At 46.7% G+C, this 19,053-nt stretch overlaps 1 protein-coding gene across 6 annotated transcripts in view; it reads left to right on the top strand.

Moving 5' to 3' along the window:
• Positions 1-19,053, top strand: part of RyR (Ryanodine receptor) — a 340,296-nt gene that overhangs the window by 173,101 nt on the left and 148,142 nt on the right. For all 6 annotated transcript variants that reach the window (XM_070526816.1, XM_070526813.1, XM_070526812.1 and 3 more), the window contains 13 exons: positions 468-594; positions 1,390-1,578; positions 2,633-3,008; positions 3,894-3,984; positions 4,253-4,339; positions 5,801-5,965; positions 6,790-6,983; positions 8,030-8,227; positions 9,639-9,776; positions 11,625-11,777; positions 12,795-12,904; positions 14,202-14,413; positions 15,281-15,379. In XM_070526816.1, the coding sequence (XP_070382917.1) occupies positions 468-594; positions 1,390-1,578; positions 2,633-3,008; positions 3,894-3,984; positions 4,253-4,339; positions 5,801-5,965; positions 6,790-6,983; positions 8,030-8,227; positions 9,639-9,776; positions 11,625-11,777; positions 12,795-12,904; positions 14,202-14,413; positions 15,281-15,379 (2,139 nt within the window). The remainder of the gene's footprint in view (positions 1-467; positions 595-1,389; positions 1,579-2,632; positions 3,009-3,893; positions 3,985-4,252; positions 4,340-5,800; positions 5,966-6,789; positions 6,984-8,029; positions 8,228-9,638; positions 9,777-11,624; positions 11,778-12,794; positions 12,905-14,201; positions 14,414-15,280; positions 15,380-19,053) is intronic.

The raw sequence follows: 19,053 nt of genomic DNA, 5'->3' as shown, positions 1-19,053 counted from the left end.
ACTAAAATTTAGTTTTATTTTTCATCGGATACTATTTCGTTTGGTTTTTTTTAAAGAACTTTGGAGAATTTTAATTCTTATTGTCAGCTAGAGGAGTGCGCGGTCTCACTTTTATCAGTCGGACATGTTTCTCCGTTGTTGTTTTTCGCGAGCGAGAGTAATGTTTCGGCGCTTGATAGCAGACAGCACGCGCCAAAGGAAGGGAAGTAGGCTAAGTTTGCTAATCAGAATAATAAAGCAGGCAATCAACACTCCCTATAAAAGCAGAAACGGCACCTATAGCTTTCTTAGAGAATAAGTTAGCGCGTACTTGCATATGACGTATGTGTGCGTGCGCGCTCTGTTCCCCCGACAATCACTGACAGGCGGCCATATGAGAATGCTGCAACCAGAACAAAGCGCCGGAGGAGGCTACTGTCAGGCACTTTAGAGCCCATTCCTCACTCGCTCTCTCTACGCATGCGCAGGTTCCTGACGGATCCCGTCCGGACCCCAAGCGGATGCGGGCAGCTTCGAGCGAGGAGGCGCTCAACCGGCTAGGCCAGAAGCCCAAGGCCGGTCAGCGAACCAAAGCGGTCACACCCGAACCTGAGAGTAAGCTTTCCCTTCTCTCTGCATTGCTGGAATTTAACTTTCAGGTGCATTCTACAAAATGTGACATCTTTCGCAAATTGCTTCATCAAATGATGTATACAGGAGCTGTTGGTCAGTTCCAGCGTTATCTTTATGTTGGTCGATATGTCATGAGTGGTTGCACTATCTGCAGTTTCGTCGTTTCATATCATGGCAGAATTAAATAAAATCGGAATAGTATTGTTTCGTGCATACCAGAAGGAAGGAGCAGCTATATGAAATATACAAGTCGGAGCGGGAGAGAAATACTGAGCTAAAAGGAGAAATGGTCGCGTCTTACTGGCGACCGAGTTTTGTTGTGCGGGCTACTAGGATGATTTTACGACGTCGCCCCAACAAGCCCGCATTACAAGTCTATTCAGGCTAAAACCCTTACACTTTCGCTCTTTTTTCTGTATCAGCTTCAAGAAGACATGTTTGCACGGCGTCAAAGACGAGAACTGATGGAATAACACAACAAAGGCGCACAACAAGAGAAGCCTCAGCGCCTTTGTGATGTTCTTCCTTCAGTCCTCGTCTTTTGCGCTGCGCAAACATGTCGATGTTGAATCACAAACTCGCCCAAGCTTCTACCTTTTCAAGGAGATATGCGTGGAGGCTGTATGTTGGAGCCTGCAGATGCTGCAACTTTACTTCGAGCATGAGAGTTCAGACATGAGAGTTCAGAGCATGAGAGTTGAGGTGCAGTAAGCACCTCTGTCGAAGCAAGCTCGTTGTTTTCAATGCTGTTCTCGTCCTCTCCTCGCGACCACGCAGGCAAGACCAAGCGTCGTGGCAAGTCGCCTTTCCGCTTCTTCCGCAAGAAGGAGGAGAAGGAGGATGCCACCGCCACCACAACCCCTTCCTCGGGACAAGCGCCCCCGTCCTCGAAGGGGGGTCAGCAACAGAGCATGTCCCCACCACTGCTCACAGTGCGACCTCCATCCGTCCATAGACTGTCGCCAGGTGAGTGTGGAAATGGATGACGGCCACGACCCATTTTGTTTCCATCTACAAGCTACCCACTTGACCCGATCTTTGTAATGAACGACACTGCATATATTGATCCAAAATTGAAGGGGAAAATGGGGACGAGTAATTCAACAATGGCCGAGCAAGAGAAGCCTCATCCAGGAGCCCACGTTTCGAAGAAGGGACGTGTGTTCGTCGTGACGCAGACTCTGTCCCCTTCTTTAAACGCTTGATTACAAGCAGGGATCAAGAATGGCCAGACAAAAAAAAGAAGCCTGATCCAGCACTCAACGTTTCGATCAGTCTTCATGACGTAGTCAAGGAGCTGTCTTTGTTGTGGCGATTACATTTCGAAACGTTGACTCCTGGATAAAACTTCTCATGATCTGCCATTCTCTTCGCTATTGTTTTGCCATTCTTGATCGGTACATGTAATCAAGCGTTTAAAGAAATGTTTGCCGCGTAGTTCTGTACGGCCTTTTCTTTAACGTTGTTTTAGAGATGAACAAATATGCCATGTTTCATTCCACGTTACCCACAAATCAAATCTGTAACGTTTATTTTTCATTCATTTCTGACATTTGATATCGTTTGAACTGATTTTATTTCGCTGCTCTGGTACAAACCAAAATGTAACATAAGTGGGATAAAAGCTGCGTTACGGCAGAACTTGACTAGCCCCATTGCCCGGTAAAACAAAAGCAACAGAAGGCAACAATACAGCAATGCTAACATAGCGCTTTCCCCAACATATGCAATATAAGGGACTTATCAATTCGAAGTCCGTTAAAAGCAATACATAGAACATTCAACGCAGCATTTGCAGTATAACCATCATTTGACAAACCACGTACATTTTCATCCGCTAGTTGAAACTTGTTTAGAACAATTAGGAGACGATAAGGCAGGATCGAAAGCCGTGATCTTCTATAACCGTGACTTTAACTGCGTGGGTTGTAGTCTCTATAAACTTGTGCTGTCCTGCATCACAGAGCCGTTCAAGTAGTCCAATTTTATTCTTTGCAAATACCGGCAAACCCGTTCGCAGCTCCCAGCAACCAACTCCTGTGCCCACCTGTGCCCGAAAGACCCACCTCGTTGTCTTCGCCGACGAGTTCCGGAAGTGGAACCGGAGGCGGCACTTCCACCCTGCCCCGCAGCGGAAGCTTCCGCCGGCCCTCCATAACGCCTGGCCCGCCACCCCTGGCCACCGACGAGAGCGGTGACCACCTGGACACGTCGGTGCTGGAGCTGGTGGACGAGTACTTCTTCGGCCTCCGGGTGTTCCCCGGCCAGGACCCGAACCACGTGTACGTCGGCTGGGTCACGACAGCGTACAAGTTCTACGACCGCACCTTCGGAAATTCCAAGGTGCGAAAGGTCGCTTTCCACGGGCTCAGCGAGGATGGTCTCGTCCACCACGTGTAAGTAAAAAAAAAAGGAATCCTTCGCAAATATGTGCAAATCCGAGCAACTTGTAAAAGAATGCTTGATTTTCAAGACAGCGTTTATGCGCAGCATCAGTGACTCCGTGTCATGTAGGGAAAGCTGTGTGTCTCGTTAGCCAATTATAGGTTAATAACGAGATGGGCTCGACTCCAGAAGATTGAGAAGGTTATGGAACTGATGGCAATGCACACTGCGCAAGCCTCCTCTCTTTCTCTGTCACACTTGGCGGGTTTTAGACTTCCGATTACCCGACACGCATAGTGCCACGTAGTTAATATAGCTATACATTTACATGAACCCGATAAAGTCAAACCGAGTCGGCTTGTCGTGCAGGCTTCTGGTTGTCTGATTCAAGTAAACGCTAGCGGGTCGAACTGAGTGATCGTCGATGTGCGTTCACTCAACCCGCCTGCAATGGGTTGGTTGACCCACCAAATGACCTTGGCAAGATGAATATAAACGCGGTGGGGTTGGGCCCGTAATCTCAACCTCCGACTCGACCCGCTCTTGTCGAGTTCATGCAATCGAATCTAATGAAACGTTGCATTGTCGTACAAAAGTTCAACGATGAAGGCAATTTCGAATCACGTTGATGGAGCATGGGGCATGCTTTTGTCGCATCTATTACGCTGTCACCGCCATGTTCCGCCTACGTACTCCACTCACCGCTTAAAGAGACCTGAGATTGAATACTTCAACCTTGAAGTAGCCTTTCTGTGCTGCAACTTCGTACTTCTCATAATGCTTCTCGAAATCTCGAAGTATTCGAGACTGTAACTAGCATACCCAAAATAGTAGGAGGACTTCTGTTTGCTCCATTCATGCGATCTCTCACGTGACGCGGCCTTCTCTTCTTGCAGCTTAGAACGCCAGAACTGCTACATGGTGTGTGCGGGGCAATTGGCCGCTGAGATTAGCCAGGGCGACACGGCAGGCCGTTCTGCCAATCAGGTACGCAATCGGAGTGCTGCTCTTTTTCTCTCTCTTTTTCTCTCTCTTTCTTTTTCTTTAGAGAAGCTCCCTTTGCCTAGTCCGCCACGGTTCTTAATCTGTTCTCTTCTTATCGCTTCCTGATTTGTAGCTTGGTCTGATCTGTAGTCTAACCCGTAGTCTTGCTTGTAAGTAGTGCTTCTCTGTGTTGTCACATGCCGAATCAGATTCTAAGGACACAGTGACTTCCTTATTCTGATACCTACATCCGTTCTTCGCCTTCTCTCAGGGCATGTACGTGGGTTGCCACATTGACGTGGCCACTGGTATGATCACGTTCAGCGCTGATGGCCACATGACTAGGCAGCGCTTCAAGGTAAGTCCATCCATATATCACCTTTAGTTTCTTTTTTTTTCCAAATTGATGAAGCATTATCTTCATGCATGCCCTATATACACAGCCTTCTGTTCAGTGGTCGCGGACGATAGTTGTGCAGGTTGGTCACGTTTTAGATGAAACGCCTAATTAATATCCAAGTGGTGATAACTTCAACATTTCTTTTACTTTACGGGAGAAATGTGCCTTATCGACACCTTATCATGATATTGGTAACTAAAAGAATAGTTTTCTCAATTTTCTGCTAAACGTCAGCTAATATGAGCTTCTAAATACTAAGGAGTTGTTTTCCAGAATACAGGCTTACCCATGTACGTGCGCTTTTCAATTCCTGAGAAACGTATACATAGTGTACCTAGTGCGCACAAGTTCGCCCAATAAAGACTTAGATTAGTGACTCGCAGTTCTGGTACTGTCAGTTTGTTAATCATTACTACAACGTTACATTACATTAGCGTTACAAGCGGATATTTTCTTCAGCTGTTCATGGGGGAGGCTTCTTGGATGTGCACTAATTAAAAGATTATTGAATTTTTTTATGACATCTTGTGGATTTGTGCGCCAAAACTGGTACTCTAGCTACGGTGTTTTCAATTGAATTGGTATGACTGGATTGTAGTCCAACTGCACAGTTTTGGCATGAACCCTGCAAAGAGAATAGTCGAGAACGGTACCTGAACGGCGTTTGCTAGTTCTATAGGTTGGCAAACTCACTCTTGAGTCGATTCACTCAGACTCAGACTTGTCCGTGAATCTGAGTTCGAGCAGGTCGTAGGGTTGTGAGCATGAGCTTGATTTAACCTGGCTTAGTCGAATTTTGGTAAGTGAGTTTTTGTGAGGGGGGCATTAGGCGAAATATATATTTTATGAGTTAACCTCACTTAATTCAGTTCATTTTACCGACCTGTGGTGTGACTATTCATTCAGTGAATATTGCAATTTGCCGCTTAAGTAACATCGTCCTATTCACGCCATAAACTTCATCAGGCGCAATCAGCCAGGGTGACTCAGCGGTTACGCAATTCTGCCAGCAACTGAGCACGAGGACCGAGGGCTTGATTGCTGGGCTCATCTCATTGGAGGCAACCGCGAGAACGCTTTAAGGAACCGTAATTTTTCGATATTGATTCATAGCCTTCCGCAACAGTTTCCCATGACCCATGTGATGCTCTGAGAAGTTAAACCCTGTTAAACGCACGATCAACCTCACGAGGCGCGATCGCGCTGTCTGTCACAGGATGCATCTATTTTTTTTTTTTTAATGCTGTAAAGTCTTTAAGAATTACAGATTGGTGTGCCCAAATTCAAATGAGACTTCGCATTTCCCGCAAGCAGTTTGTTGTATAGGCGGGGGCGTAGTTCTATCTCAGACTCCACGCGAATCTTTGCACTGCGCACCGCAGTAAACGCGACCTGTGCGTCCTGCGCATCGTGCCGCAGATGGAGCCGGGCACCAAGCTGTTCCCGGCGGTGTTCTTCGAGGCGACCAGCAAAGAGGTGCTGCAGTTCGAGCTGGGCCGTACGCCCACCACGCTGCCGCTGTCGGCCGCCCTCTTGCACACGACGAGCAAGCACCTGACGCCGCAGCTGCCTCCCAGGCTCAAGGTTAGCCGCGCATGCGCAGAGAGTACAGCAGGCGCCCCATATAGTTCTAAAGTTGAAGTTATACTTGCTCAAGGTAGTCGCGGGATATCAAAAGAAAAGACAGCGTGAAGAACTCGGCTGTGTCTCGAGCGCTAAGCTCTGCCTCGTCAGTACCATGTTTGTGCAGGGATGCACCTTATCTACAGACCGTTCCCCTCACTGGCACTCACTGGCAGCGGAAATCATGAAAAGTTAAATGTCTTACTAAAGGCTTCTATCAGGGCGCGTTCTTTTATTTTTTGCCAAATTTATTCTGTGTATTTTAGTTTCTTTTTGTGAATACCCTTATCCAAAGATCTTTTACGGCTTGATTTCGTTCACGTACTGAAACAACAAAATTTCCATCCGCCCTATACCTTAAGAACGACGCTTGTGTGCCATCTTAATCTTACATGACCATTTCTTTTAGTTTCTTCTGCTGTAGTTTGCGTGCCAAATGCTGTTTGAAAAAAAAACGCCAGTGGTTGTCACAACTGTCCTTTTCAGTTTGATATATCTGAGAACGACCGGGCACCCGGTCTGGTGTCTTCACTATCAGCGCCGAAGTGGCATTTTCTTGTAAACCCTGATGAAGATCGGTCCACCGGTGGAAACTGTTGAAATTAAACACTTGTTCTGTTTACCTTGCAGCACCACTCAAGTTATATATATATATATATATATATATATATATATATATATATATATATATATATATATATATAGTATTTCTGGCTGATTATATATAGTTTGCTCCCTCGCTGTCTTTTTACGCGACCCAACCGGGCCTCCTCCGCGATCTGCAGGTCCAATGCCTGCAGCCGTATGTGTGGGCCCGCGTGCCCAACGTGAACCTTCGCCCGCACGCCCTGCGGCTGTCCGAGGTGCGCGGATGGAGTATGCTGTGCGAAGACCCGCTCTCCATGCTGGCCCTCCACATACCCGAGGAGCACCGCTGCATCGACGTCCTCGAGCTCATCGAGAACGAGCGCCTGCTCAAGTACGCGTTGTCCCCCGTTGAGGGCGAGAAATAAAAAAAAAAATGGAGTGGGGCCACGTCGAATTAGCTTGTTGCTAGCACCAGCTGTATAATCGCTTCGTTACCTACACTTCGAGATGTTTAAAACAGATCTCAATATTATCGGTGGAGACAAAGCGATGAAATTGAAAAAAAAAGAGATTATAGCTTGCATGTGTTTCTGTTTCTTTACGTGTCGTGCCCTTTAATATGCAAAAGAATAGATGGGGGTGGGGGCAAAAATGTTTATTTTATCACATATGAATTTGACCTCCCCTCTAGTAGTTAACATCTTAGGGGGAAGGGAGAGGAAATGACGTTCTAAGGAGGAGACTCAAATAAACATTCATCAGCAGCTGTGATCCTTGGCGATATTCCATGAGGGAGTGCAAAAGAGGGGGTTGACCTAGACTGCTTGGCCGGCAATTACACTTTCGCATGTCTTACGTTGTCACGCTGCCGCAGCGTAAAACAGCACAACGCAGTTGCATTTCCGCGTTCCCTGCCGTGCCCGTAAGCTTCAGGCCGCGGCAGTAGAAACTGCGCTCGAATTCTATACTTGTGCCTACAAGAGAGAACGTCGGGTGTCCTGGCACTTCGGATGACCGAACTCTCAACGTTTTAAATTCAATTGAATGGAATTCTAGGATTCTCCGTGTCAGAACCACAACTTGATTATGAGGCATGCCGTAGTGGAGGACTCCGGATTAAACTTGAGCACAAGGGGATCTTTTACGTGCCCCCAATGCACGGGACACAGGAGTTTTTGCATTTCGTCTCAAATCAAAATGTGGCCGCCGCGGTCGGGATTTGATGCTGCGAATTCGTGCTTAGCACCGCAACACTACAGCCTCTATAAGCCACCGCGGCGGGTGTAAAATGGCAGTAAACGGGTTTGAGACGAAAGCGAGAGGAAAATTTTTTGGGTCATTGAGGCTGCATCTGTGGCTGTGAATGTGCTACAGGTTGTACTATACTACAGGTTTCTCTCATTATGTTCATTTTTGCTGTCTTTCTCCCGCTTGCAGCTTCCACGCGCACACCCTCTCTCTGTACGGGGCGCTGTGTTTCCAGGGCAACCACAGAGCAGCGCACATGATTTGCTCGCACGTGGACGAAAAGCAGCTCATGTACGCCATACAGAGCGAGTATCTTTCGGGACCACTGAGAACGGGCTTCACCGACCTTCTTATCTCTCTACACCTTGAGTTCCACGCATACGCCAGGTAGGTACACTCATCTGCTGTAAGCTTGCTTTAGCATCAATTCCTCGAAACAGTTGGCGATATAAATGGGTTACATTATTTTAAAAATGTGTGAAACTTTGCACAAGTACGGCGTAAAGGCCAGATCGACGCGCTTTTCACTGGTATGGATGAGCTGCTGTCCTCGTTTGCAAACTCATTCATCGCATCGCATTAGTCAGTCATTCCTTCGGTCAGGACTTTGACACCATGCAGCACAGTACCTCTTAGAAACTGGAAGTCGCGTGTAAAGTGAAACATGTGCATAAATCGACGTTTTCATCAGTTCCCATACTCTCACGTATTGTTCGGTGATCATGCCAGCGACTTGCTGAAAAGGCTGCTCTTGCTGAAGATCTAACATGCTTCTGAAGAGGGACTCTGCATGGTCGCTGTTCTTCTCATCGAACTACCAGTATAAAGACAGGTCCAGCCAAGGTGTAGATCGATCTAGACGGTCAAATAATTTTCGCTACAATAATCACCACCACGGACGCTCGATGTCACTACATCCGCCGTCTGACAGTTGTGCGCTTCCATCCTTTAGTTTTACGCTGTACAAGAGGTGCCTCTTCTTGCTAGGCCCCAACAAAAATTTTCTTTACACATTAGAAATTCTAAAGAGACATTCAGGGAGCCTTCTACGACAATAATTATTAAATATGTTTTTGTAATAGCCGGGATAGAAGCGAATGAAATGTTGCGATGCCATAGTGCAAGGAGGTAGCTCACATTCCTACAGCGTAAGCTCTCCTCTCATTGCGTCTACCTGCACCCATCGGCACACAACTCTCCTGCTTTCTATACCGGAATTCAGGCCTCATGTGGTGTTTATGTTATTGCATCTGTCTCCTTTGTCAAAACCGATGGTCGTTTTGAGCGTTCCGAGTTTCACGGGAATCGCCGAGTTGTCTGTGCTGCTGCTGTCCGTTGACTATATGTCTGTGACGTGGTAGCGCTATGCCTGTGACGCCATCTCTGCTGGTGGAAAAGGCATGCGGCTCCTCCGGGAAGGGCACGTGGGATTTTGTGCGGACTTTCAGCAACTCGCAATAATAGCACGTTTTAGGTTTAGCACACCAGAGTTATAAGGAACACAAACCACCGGTCATACAAAGGAACGTAAGAAATGGTGTACAAAAGAGCACGAAAGAAGTGCAAAGGCACGCAAGCAGATCGTGGGCTTTGGATACGCAAGGACGATTGAATGTTTTATTTCTAAAACTCGCCTAAATTGCAACGTAACCGCGAGCGCTCTATGCCGCGTCACTGCTTGTTTTCAATGGCCACACTTGTGGAAGGGTCCCTTAAGGAAGCGGCCTCGAATGAACATTGAACCCGAAGGCACCTACGTCGTACTCGGAAGCATCTAGACTGCTTTACCGCTTTGCAGGAGCTTGACGCAAAACGAGTTCATCGTGCCCCTTGGTCCCGACATCCGAGGGTTGTACGAAGACTCATGCACGGCGCATTCTTTCTGCACCCTGGAGTGCGTCTCCATACGGCCAGAGATGTCTTTCTCAGAGACGAGGTAAGGAGCGAACACACCTACTTCTCGTTCGCAAGGTGGCACGGGTTGAAGTGAACGCAGCGATAGCGAACTACATGTGCTAGCTCGCCTTCATCATGTGTATCTATCAAGTGTGTCATACGTACCGTATTCGCACTCACCTTACTTCAGCAGCAAGAACACATGATGCCGCTGAGTTCGCGCTAAACTCAGAAGAATGCGTTGGTCGCGAATGTCAGTTTGCATTTCCTTGTTCCGAATAACGCGCAAGCCATGGAACATCCAGCGCAGACAAAGATCAAACGAGTGTGATGAGAACTTGTTTTGCAGTAGTAAGCACTTAGCGCATATTGTACTCGACTCCACGTGTAAGCAGGGGCGTTCGGATACCGATTATTTTATGTTGAATCAAATATCGAATCGAATCAAGCATAAAAAACATCAATTTAAATATCCAATATTAGCAATGTATTACAAAAATTAGTGCTTGCAAACTTTTGACTGGGAAACACGGTGCGGCACATGCTCAGGAGTCTCGTAGCATTGCATAACGAGAATGTAGCAAGCTATCAGTAACATGGTACATTGAAATCACAGTAAACAGTACCATCTACTCTTATTAAAGCGAACTCCAAATTAATATGCCGGCACTGATTACAGCTCAGTTCTAGTATATCAAAGTCTGGAAATTATTTTTTATGAACTCAATAGAATGTCAATATGAACTCAATAGACTGCTCAATAAAATTAAGGGATTTTTTTTTTTTTGAACTGAAGCTAAAGAATTAGTGACGTTAAGTTGTACAGAATGGCAATAAGCCTCTTCGTGGGCCTGTGTTTTAAGGCAATGTTTTATTGCATAGAAAGTTTTGCTGTGCAGTTTTTTTCTCCAAAAAACAGAAGTGCATTCCCATCTTTACGGCAACAGGGTTATATCGTAAAGCCAAATTGCGTGACAGGCGTATGCACTGACCACTCATCACATGACTCGATCATTACTCTCCCCGTAAGCATCGTAGGTGCTGTGCGGGTCAACCGCGATATAGGCGCCGACGGTAAAGAGCAGGCGCCTTTCCATTAACAGTTTCAGTGTCATTTGTTACCTGTCAAAGATCCCGAAATCCGGAGAGCCACAACAAGCTCGCTCGACGCCGCGAAAGACGAAAGAAGAAGCATGCGCATTTGGGGCTGGTTGGTTCATGACTGGAACGGAAACAGCGCTAAACAACTGGACGTCGTCCGTCTCTTTCTCACGTCCAGTTATTTTGCGCTGTTTCAGCTCAGAAAACGCACGCAAAGAGAACTTATTCCCGGATGTTTATGCGCTGCCGTGTACATAGTGCAGCTAGGCTATAGGGACACACCGTTTTCCTACATAGTACTTTAGTACTATTTCGAGAAGCGATAGTGCCCAGATGTGTCTCTCGCAACTGACGCAGGCGCTCGACGCTCGGGCAAATAGGAGAAAGTATATATCCCGGTGAAAAGGGGCTACAGATGTCCAAAGCGCAGTCTTTCTTGATTCCGAGAGAAAGAAAAAATATTTTACTTTGCTGTTGCCCCTTACCCTTGTGTAATGACAAAACAGAAATATATTTATTTAGACAGAATGTTAGAAGGATCGTGTGTGAACGTACGTGGCTTCTCCAAAATAAATCTTTTGTGCGCACTTCAGTTTTGTCTCCGCGTGTTCCTTTTCCCCTGTCCAGTACAAAATGCTAGTGTAGTCCAAATGAAAAATCAGTGAGTAAGTACGCTACGCATATAATTCGTCGGCAATGTGTTCCATGTCGTTTAGCGTTTAACGAAATATTTCCCCCGTATTACGTTAAAGAATAGGGCCTTGATCTTGAATTGCTGCATACGCAGGGAGAAAGTGGAGTCAATCGCAGACCTCAGCACTCCTTACTTCCCCGTCGACACCCTCAAGCAGTTCGTCATTGAAGCACTGGCCGACGCTGTGAAGAAGGACAGTCGCCCCAACCGTGACCCCATCGGCGGTAGCAACGAGAACCTGTTCGTGTGAGTGGCTCTCGACACGCTTAAGTTGGCCTCACCAAGAATGCAAGTGCGAAGACCTGTTGGCCTATAAACTTCAGTAGGCAGGGTCTGGCCACCCATGCAACAACTCAAAACGCCAGTAACACCCTCGCGTCCTTCGTAGATATATCGCTGTAATACTGGGCAGCTTAAGTGCGCCGTTGCACGATATATACTCAAGCGTAAAAACAATCTCTTAACATACTCGGATAGCTAAGGGCTGAATTATGGGGATTGCAAATCAATTGCCTCACGTATAAGTGCGAAACTGCATTGCAATTCAAACAGAGTTTAATTTAGTTTGAATAATAATTCACTCTGTGTGTGTATGTGCGTCTCCTAAGCCCCTACACAGTTTTTTGTAGTGCGTACTAAGCAACCTGAGCCTTCAGGCTTTATGTGGTTTCATTTAGCACGCCACACGCATGCTTCTAGCACCTGTATATGTAGCTGACCTGAGAGAGAGAAAAAACAGGCGACTCGCTGTTCAATTTTCTCTTAAATGTGCAGTATTTAAAGAGAAAAACCTTAGAGCCGAGCTATTGGGTTGCCCCTTCAGATGTTGCTCCAAGGAAGCTCCTGATTAATTTGAACCACAGCTTTGCGGTTTTTGTTGTTATTGCTGGTATTCTGGCACACCACACAAATCTGACTAAAGCTTTCGCGGCCAGAGCCAAACCCGCTAATGTTGCGTTCCAACAGTAGAACCCCATATAGTCTTGCCAGATTATTTTGCGCAACGTATAAATGGGCGGGGCTGCTGACCAAGGATTTCAGCGAACAGCTCGCGTTCCTAGTTAGGTACTGCAGAAATAGATGGTCCACACGGCTCTCCCGCTAAATAGCGGGGGGGGGGGGGGGGGGGGGGGGGTATGAGACACAAGCTGCTCTTGTTTCCTTAAAAGGTCATACCCTTTGGTGTCTCGACAAGCCGCAGAACAAAGATACATGATTATTAAGCATTTGACGGCCACAACATACCAAATTACTTCAATGTAGGCCCCTGCTCAAGCTCGCTGACAAGCTGCTGCTGGTTGGACTGATGAACGACGACGATTTACAGTGGCTCCTATACCTCCTCGACCCTGGCACCTTCCAGCCTGGTAAAGGTTAGTAACATAACTTATTTTGTTTGTCTACGTTACATTTAGGGTTTTCTTCATCCTACACTCGTGCTATCTCCGAATGGTCTTTCCCGAAAGCTGCGGCAGCAGTATCAAGTCTCAACAAAGCTCATTCGAGCTTGTATTTTGAGAATACTAAGCTGGTTCTAATAGTTGCAATCAGTATTTGTCACACATATTACAGCGGGATTTTATCTCGGCACGATATCTTGCTTCTGCTTTACGTGACCTTCACAGCGCCCCCATATTCTGACCTGTCGAGATGTGACCTGTCAAGTAGTCCCTTTGTAATGGGGAACGTATTGTTGAGCTATATCCGTGCAACACCTCCAAACTTTTAAATGCCGCAACGTTCTAAACTTTACCTTCAGTCAAGGATAACTAAAGCTTTCTCCATATTTTCCATTTGGAAGCCACCAGAAATTTATTCAGCTTGGGCAGCGTTGATTTTTTTTATTTAATACCGAAAACTCTGAAGTGTGTTTAATCGTCACTTAAGCATTCTTCGAAGCAGGCGTGAGTGACTTGTGATGAAAGCATCATTTCCCCAGACCAGTTGTGAAACACGCATTCCCACCTACACGAATCGCGAGCTTCACTTACGGGTGCCCGACGCAGCTAAACTGCAGGTAGCTGGTGCACCGCACATTTAAATTTTGATTCTTTGGGAGCGTGCATCATTCCGCCTCACCTAAAAATCGAAATGAGAGAGAGAGAGAGAAAATAATGCAGAGAAAGGCAGAAAGGTTAACCAGAGGTAGTTCCGGTTGGCTACACTGCACAAGGGGATGGGTTAAGGGGGATAAAAAGAGAAACAGAGTGGAAGGAGGAGATAGGAAGGAAGGGAAATTTGCACGCCGGGTGCAGGTTGCGTAAAACTATAATTCATGTTTGTTGCTTAGCAATGCAGGGCACTGTTTTCCTCTTTGTGCGTCACTGCTTCTCGGTGAATTAGTGTGTTCGATCTTACAGTGCGTTCTGTCTCATTATTATTTTTCTTGTTTCTTTGATATTACTCTCACTGTTCTCACAACTACATCAGCAATCTGACAGGAAGGAACGCATCCGAGCCAATTTGCCCTCGTTGGTTATAATTGAGGTAATAAATGGTAGAGCATCAGGTGGAATGATATAAAGAAATTATGAAGTTGTGACTGCGCTGGCGCCCGTCACATATAAAGAGGCTTCCTTAAATGAGAGCACTCGGGAGATTCGTGGCACTGTGGCACATGTATCCCGTGTGCACATAATTAAGTGAGCTGACAACAATATTCGTATGCAGCGGGGATCGGTGCTCCAGCCGCGGTGACCGGAAGTGACGGCGGCGGAGGCGGAAATGGGGGCGTCCCACTGGGCCTCATTGACATGCAGATCGCCGAGGGCGTCAAACTGCAGGTGTGCCTCATCTTGCACCACCTGTGCGACCTGCAGCTCAGACACCGAGTGGAGGCCATCGTTTGCTTCTCCGACGACTACGTCGGAAACCTGCAGTCGGTGAGTCGGTGCATACGCTCAAAAAAGAAAAAAAAGATTGGCTGCTAAAATTTGTGCCCATATGTTTTTGGTCGTGTTTTTGGGCCACCCGGCTAAATCAAGAGCACGAATTTAAGACCATTTTGTTAGCCTCCAAAAATAATTTGTGTGTGCCTTTCTAAAGCATTTACGCGGTGTACGACTGCGGTTTTGCACGTGCAACGTATGTCACAGATATGTGGCAGGTCCGCCGTCGACCCTCTCCAACATGCTTAATTCTTCGACATACTGAAATGCTAAAATTTCCTGCGAGATATTTCATATGGCGGATTTCATAGGAGTTTGAGCAGGAGTTCTAGCGTTTTTATTGTATAGCAGTAGTAATATATTTTTTTTGTATTAAAGTGCCTAAGGAAGCAATTTGTAGCTAGAATGAGTGACGCCTAAATGGCGGCCGCCAGAGTGCAAAGGGTTATGGATTACAGGACAAGAAGAGGGGGCAGCCAAAAGAATCAAAGAATATGAGAAAAATATATTTAGGCACTATATAATATCCCTTAAACCTTTTCCCCTGTGTAGGGCAGCAAATCGGACATGCGTCTGGTTGACCTCCCTACCTTTCCTTCCTTCCTTTTTCCTCCTCCTCCTTCTCCTCCATAGCTCAGATCATTCGCAGCTCTTCTGGCAGCGAATTCAAGCACCCGACATAGAGCAGGCTCTGTTATGAGAACCTGTTTTAGGGGAATTTTAGTATGTTCACTCCCATTGTTGAATCAAAAAGAGGCGCATGTAGTAAAATTTGAGTTGAGACGCCCCTCATTCGTTGAGTCAGAGCCCGCCTTTGCCGCTATCAGCTTTCGTAATTTGCGCCTGGGCTTCATTTTCCAGGACCAACTGAGACGGTACATCGAGATCAAGCAGTCGGACCTGCCCTCATCCGTAGCTGCCAAGAAGACCCGGGAGTTCCGCTGCACGCCCAAGGAGCAGGTGAGAGCGCGATTCCCGCTAGCACGGAATCGTCCAGTAATGTGGAAAGATGGGCGAGCTGGCGATTAATAATCGTACCACGTTGGTGAAGCAGCGCCTTGACCAGGATGAGGCGGAGACACACAAGAGTGTCGTGTATTGTGCGTCTCCGCCTTGTCCTGGTCAGTGCGCTGCTTCACCAACACGGTATGATGACAGAATCGTCATCGGCTATTGTGTATAGTGCGACAGATTGGAGCGATACAGCAGAGCTGCCAGACAGATTATCCAAGAAAAATTAGAAAAATATTATAGTTCAGTCAGTATCTGCATTCACGCGATCATGATTATCATGGTGATGATGATTTTTGCTCGCATTGCCTTCGAAATGGGGCTTCGACAAATGGTCACCTAGCCTGCTTGAGCTAATGGGGTTTTATATACACACCTATTGCAGTCTAGCATTTTGTCTATCTCTATTTGATCTTACTTCAATAAAACCGTGATCACTATATTGTACAGTCACCTATGGCTGTAACCACCTTGGCATCATAGATTTCTCTACTTTTATTTTTTTAATCAATACTCTAAACCTCTCTGTCTTATCTTGAGCGCTGACCGTTGAACAGCAGAGAAACGACATGTCACATTGCTTATCGCTTTATTACAGCTGATCATACATACATACATACATACATACATACATACATACATACATACATACATACATACATACATACATACATACATACATACATACGTACGTACGTACGTACGTACGTACGTACGTACGTACGTACGTACGTACGTACATACATACATACATACATACATACATACATACATACATACATACATACATACATACATACATACATACATACATACATACATACATACATACATACATACATACATACATACATACATACATACATACATACATACATACATACATACATACATACATACATACATACATACATACATACATACATACATACATACATAGTTATGCATATGCTAAGGCCATAGGTCGGCAATCTGCAAACTTCCTTATTAGTCGACTCAGTGCGTGAGCCTGAGTGAGTTTTGTTTATTTTGCCGACCTAAAAAACATACAGAAAATCGCGGTGTCTGCAGCAGAGAGATGGTGTGTTTAGAAAAAAATTTTTTCAACAAGAGACGATACGAGCACGGAGCCACAATTACGGCACTATTCCACCAGGACGATAACACATACAAATGACGAAGCATTGTATACACGCCACGTTTTCAAAGAAGTGTCCGAGTGCTCACTCACTAATATATAACCACATAGACCCACCGAAACGCTCAGTCACGCATAAACTAATTGTCACATGCATAAAATGATGTTCATTATATAACGTGTACACAATAGTTATGTACAAAAACTATGTGACAGGGACAATTTACATAGTTTTGTAGCGATGCTATGAGGTGTGCATATACGAAAATGGTCATGTATACGAGAACACGTACACACAGCAATCACGGGCACCTACATACATGTTTGTTCAGTGAATACTTTTGATGGCCTGGCTGGTCGAAAATTAAGCCACCGACAGGAAATGGCATGACCACTGTCTAAGGAACTCCTCTTCCCCAAGAAAGAACAACTCCTCTGACAGAAATGACAGTAGCTCAGAGTAGTGCCTCTCCAGAAGTGGAAACAGAGCTCGGCGACGATGTCCCGCGGCAACTGTCTGCATGCGGTGAGCAACGTATATCTCTCGAGTGCACAAAAAAAAAAAAATCACGAACCATTCCGCTCTGTGAAGGTGGACGACCAACGTAGCTTTTAGCACGCGACGCAGATGTAACACAAAATTTTGAACGAAGGTACAGACACATTTATTGGCTTAATCGGTGCTCGCCTTGACGAAAGGCACGCACACACACTTGCATGTGGAAGGACGCTTTAGCTTCGCCTTTAAGAGGAGAACGCGATAGCAGTCAAAGATACCTGACTGCTTCTGACGCTTCCCGTCAACTGCAGATTATGTAACCGTAATGTTTTCCTGGAAACGCTGGCGGCAAGTGCTACGCACGAAGGCGAGCTTTGTGATTCTTTTTCTAATTGTGTTCCAAGGTGCCGAGCAGGCCACGCCGCTCCTACGTTTAGACAGACAGCAAACGTCAACCGGAAAAGGGCTTTGTGTTTGAGTTTCCCCGTAGCAGAACTATGTTTTCTGGTTTATATTCGAATTAAAATCCGATGCTATCATGTCTACATGTCTATAGGTTTTCAGTAAGTCGTACTTAAAGAATTTTCTGGCCCATTTTACTTTCAGAAATGCAGTTATTTCACTAATGTGTCTGCGCCACGCAGAGGGCCTGCGTTGTTCAGGATGAATGGTTCGGGATGATTGTGTTGACACGGAAAACTATATACACAGAAGTCTCCCCACTAACAGCTTCGCTGTAAAAGAAAACCAAATAACTCACGTAGAAACTCCTCCGGGAGTTGTCCAAGTATGCGTACGCATTGTGTCACTTGCTCATCTCCACGCAGCCCGGCGTCACTATCAATGTTATAAAACTTGATCAGGCCAGTACAAAGACAGCGCTGCGGCGACACGAACGGGTGCGGACGCCTGCGCCAAATGCGCTGATGACGTTCCGATCAATATAAGCAGTTATCGCTCTTTAGCGCCTAATCCATCCGGGTCGAACCATTGACCAAACGTCCTCGGGTGGCGGCTTCGTATGGCACCGCCGCTTGGGCCGCACCTTGAAAGGGATCTGCGATGCCGACAAAGAGTGCCGGCTGCTGATACCTTCCCGCACTGTGTTTTCGCCGCTTACTTTACGTTGAAGAGAGACGCGCGGGCCCGTATCTTGAAAGCGATCTGCGAAAGTGGCAGAGGGAGGCGCGGGCTAAGAGCTCCGTATTCTCTCCGCTTCGCTGGCGTTGAAGCGAGAGGCTGCACTATATGGTGAATCCGCTCGCTGCCGCGGAAGCTATCTCGAAAGCGGGTCGTCTTACGGGAAACACGTGGGGACTGTTTTCTCGTTAGGCAAGCTTAGAAAAGATTACGCATTTAGAATCCAGCATGGGAACGCGCGGCCGTCGTTCGCTTCGCCGTCCGGCTCCGCAACGCACCGGCACCGCGACCCTGCTTTTCTCTCCTCACGCGCTCAACCAATTTTACGCCCGTCGTCCTTATCGCAGCTCCGGCAACGCAAGCTGGCGCCGCTAAGTCGAGACCCAAGGCGCCGCGCTTCGAACCCCCACCCCCTCCCTTTTTCCGTGTATCCCCTCTGCTTCCCGTTTTCCTACTAATTGCGCCTCCGAGAAACGCTGGAGGCAGGTTTGGAAGGATAGTGGGAGAAGACTCGCTGGGAAGCGCGATACATCCGGGCAGGAGCGAGTAGATTATGCTTTGTAAGCTTGTCCTTTCACTTTTGCGGCCAAAGTCAGACAAGGCTACAGGCAGACGCTAAAGATAGACGCTACGGCGCTCTGGGGTGCGGTATTACGAGAAGCGAGCAAGATCGGCCCTGTCGCGTTTCTCGAGTTCGGTAAGTATGGTCGACTGTGCTCGCCCGATCCCTCCCCTGTTTTGTCGGCGACCTTGTTTTCATGCGCGAGCGGCGATGGCTAGCGTTCAGCGCGACTCACGGCTAGACGTAATGGCAGTGCTTGTTTGCTGGCCGTGCTGTGCCTCAAC

Source organism: Dermacentor albipictus, chromosome 10 (assembly GCF_038994185.2).
Source record: "Dermacentor albipictus isolate Rhodes 1998 colony chromosome 10, USDA_Dalb.pri_finalv2, whole genome shotgun sequence".
NCBI lineage: Eukaryota > Metazoa > Arthropoda > Arachnida > Ixodida > Ixodidae > Dermacentor > Dermacentor albipictus.
Note: the sequence above shows the minus strand (reverse complement) of the source record. Positions and strands in the feature narration are given on the sequence as shown.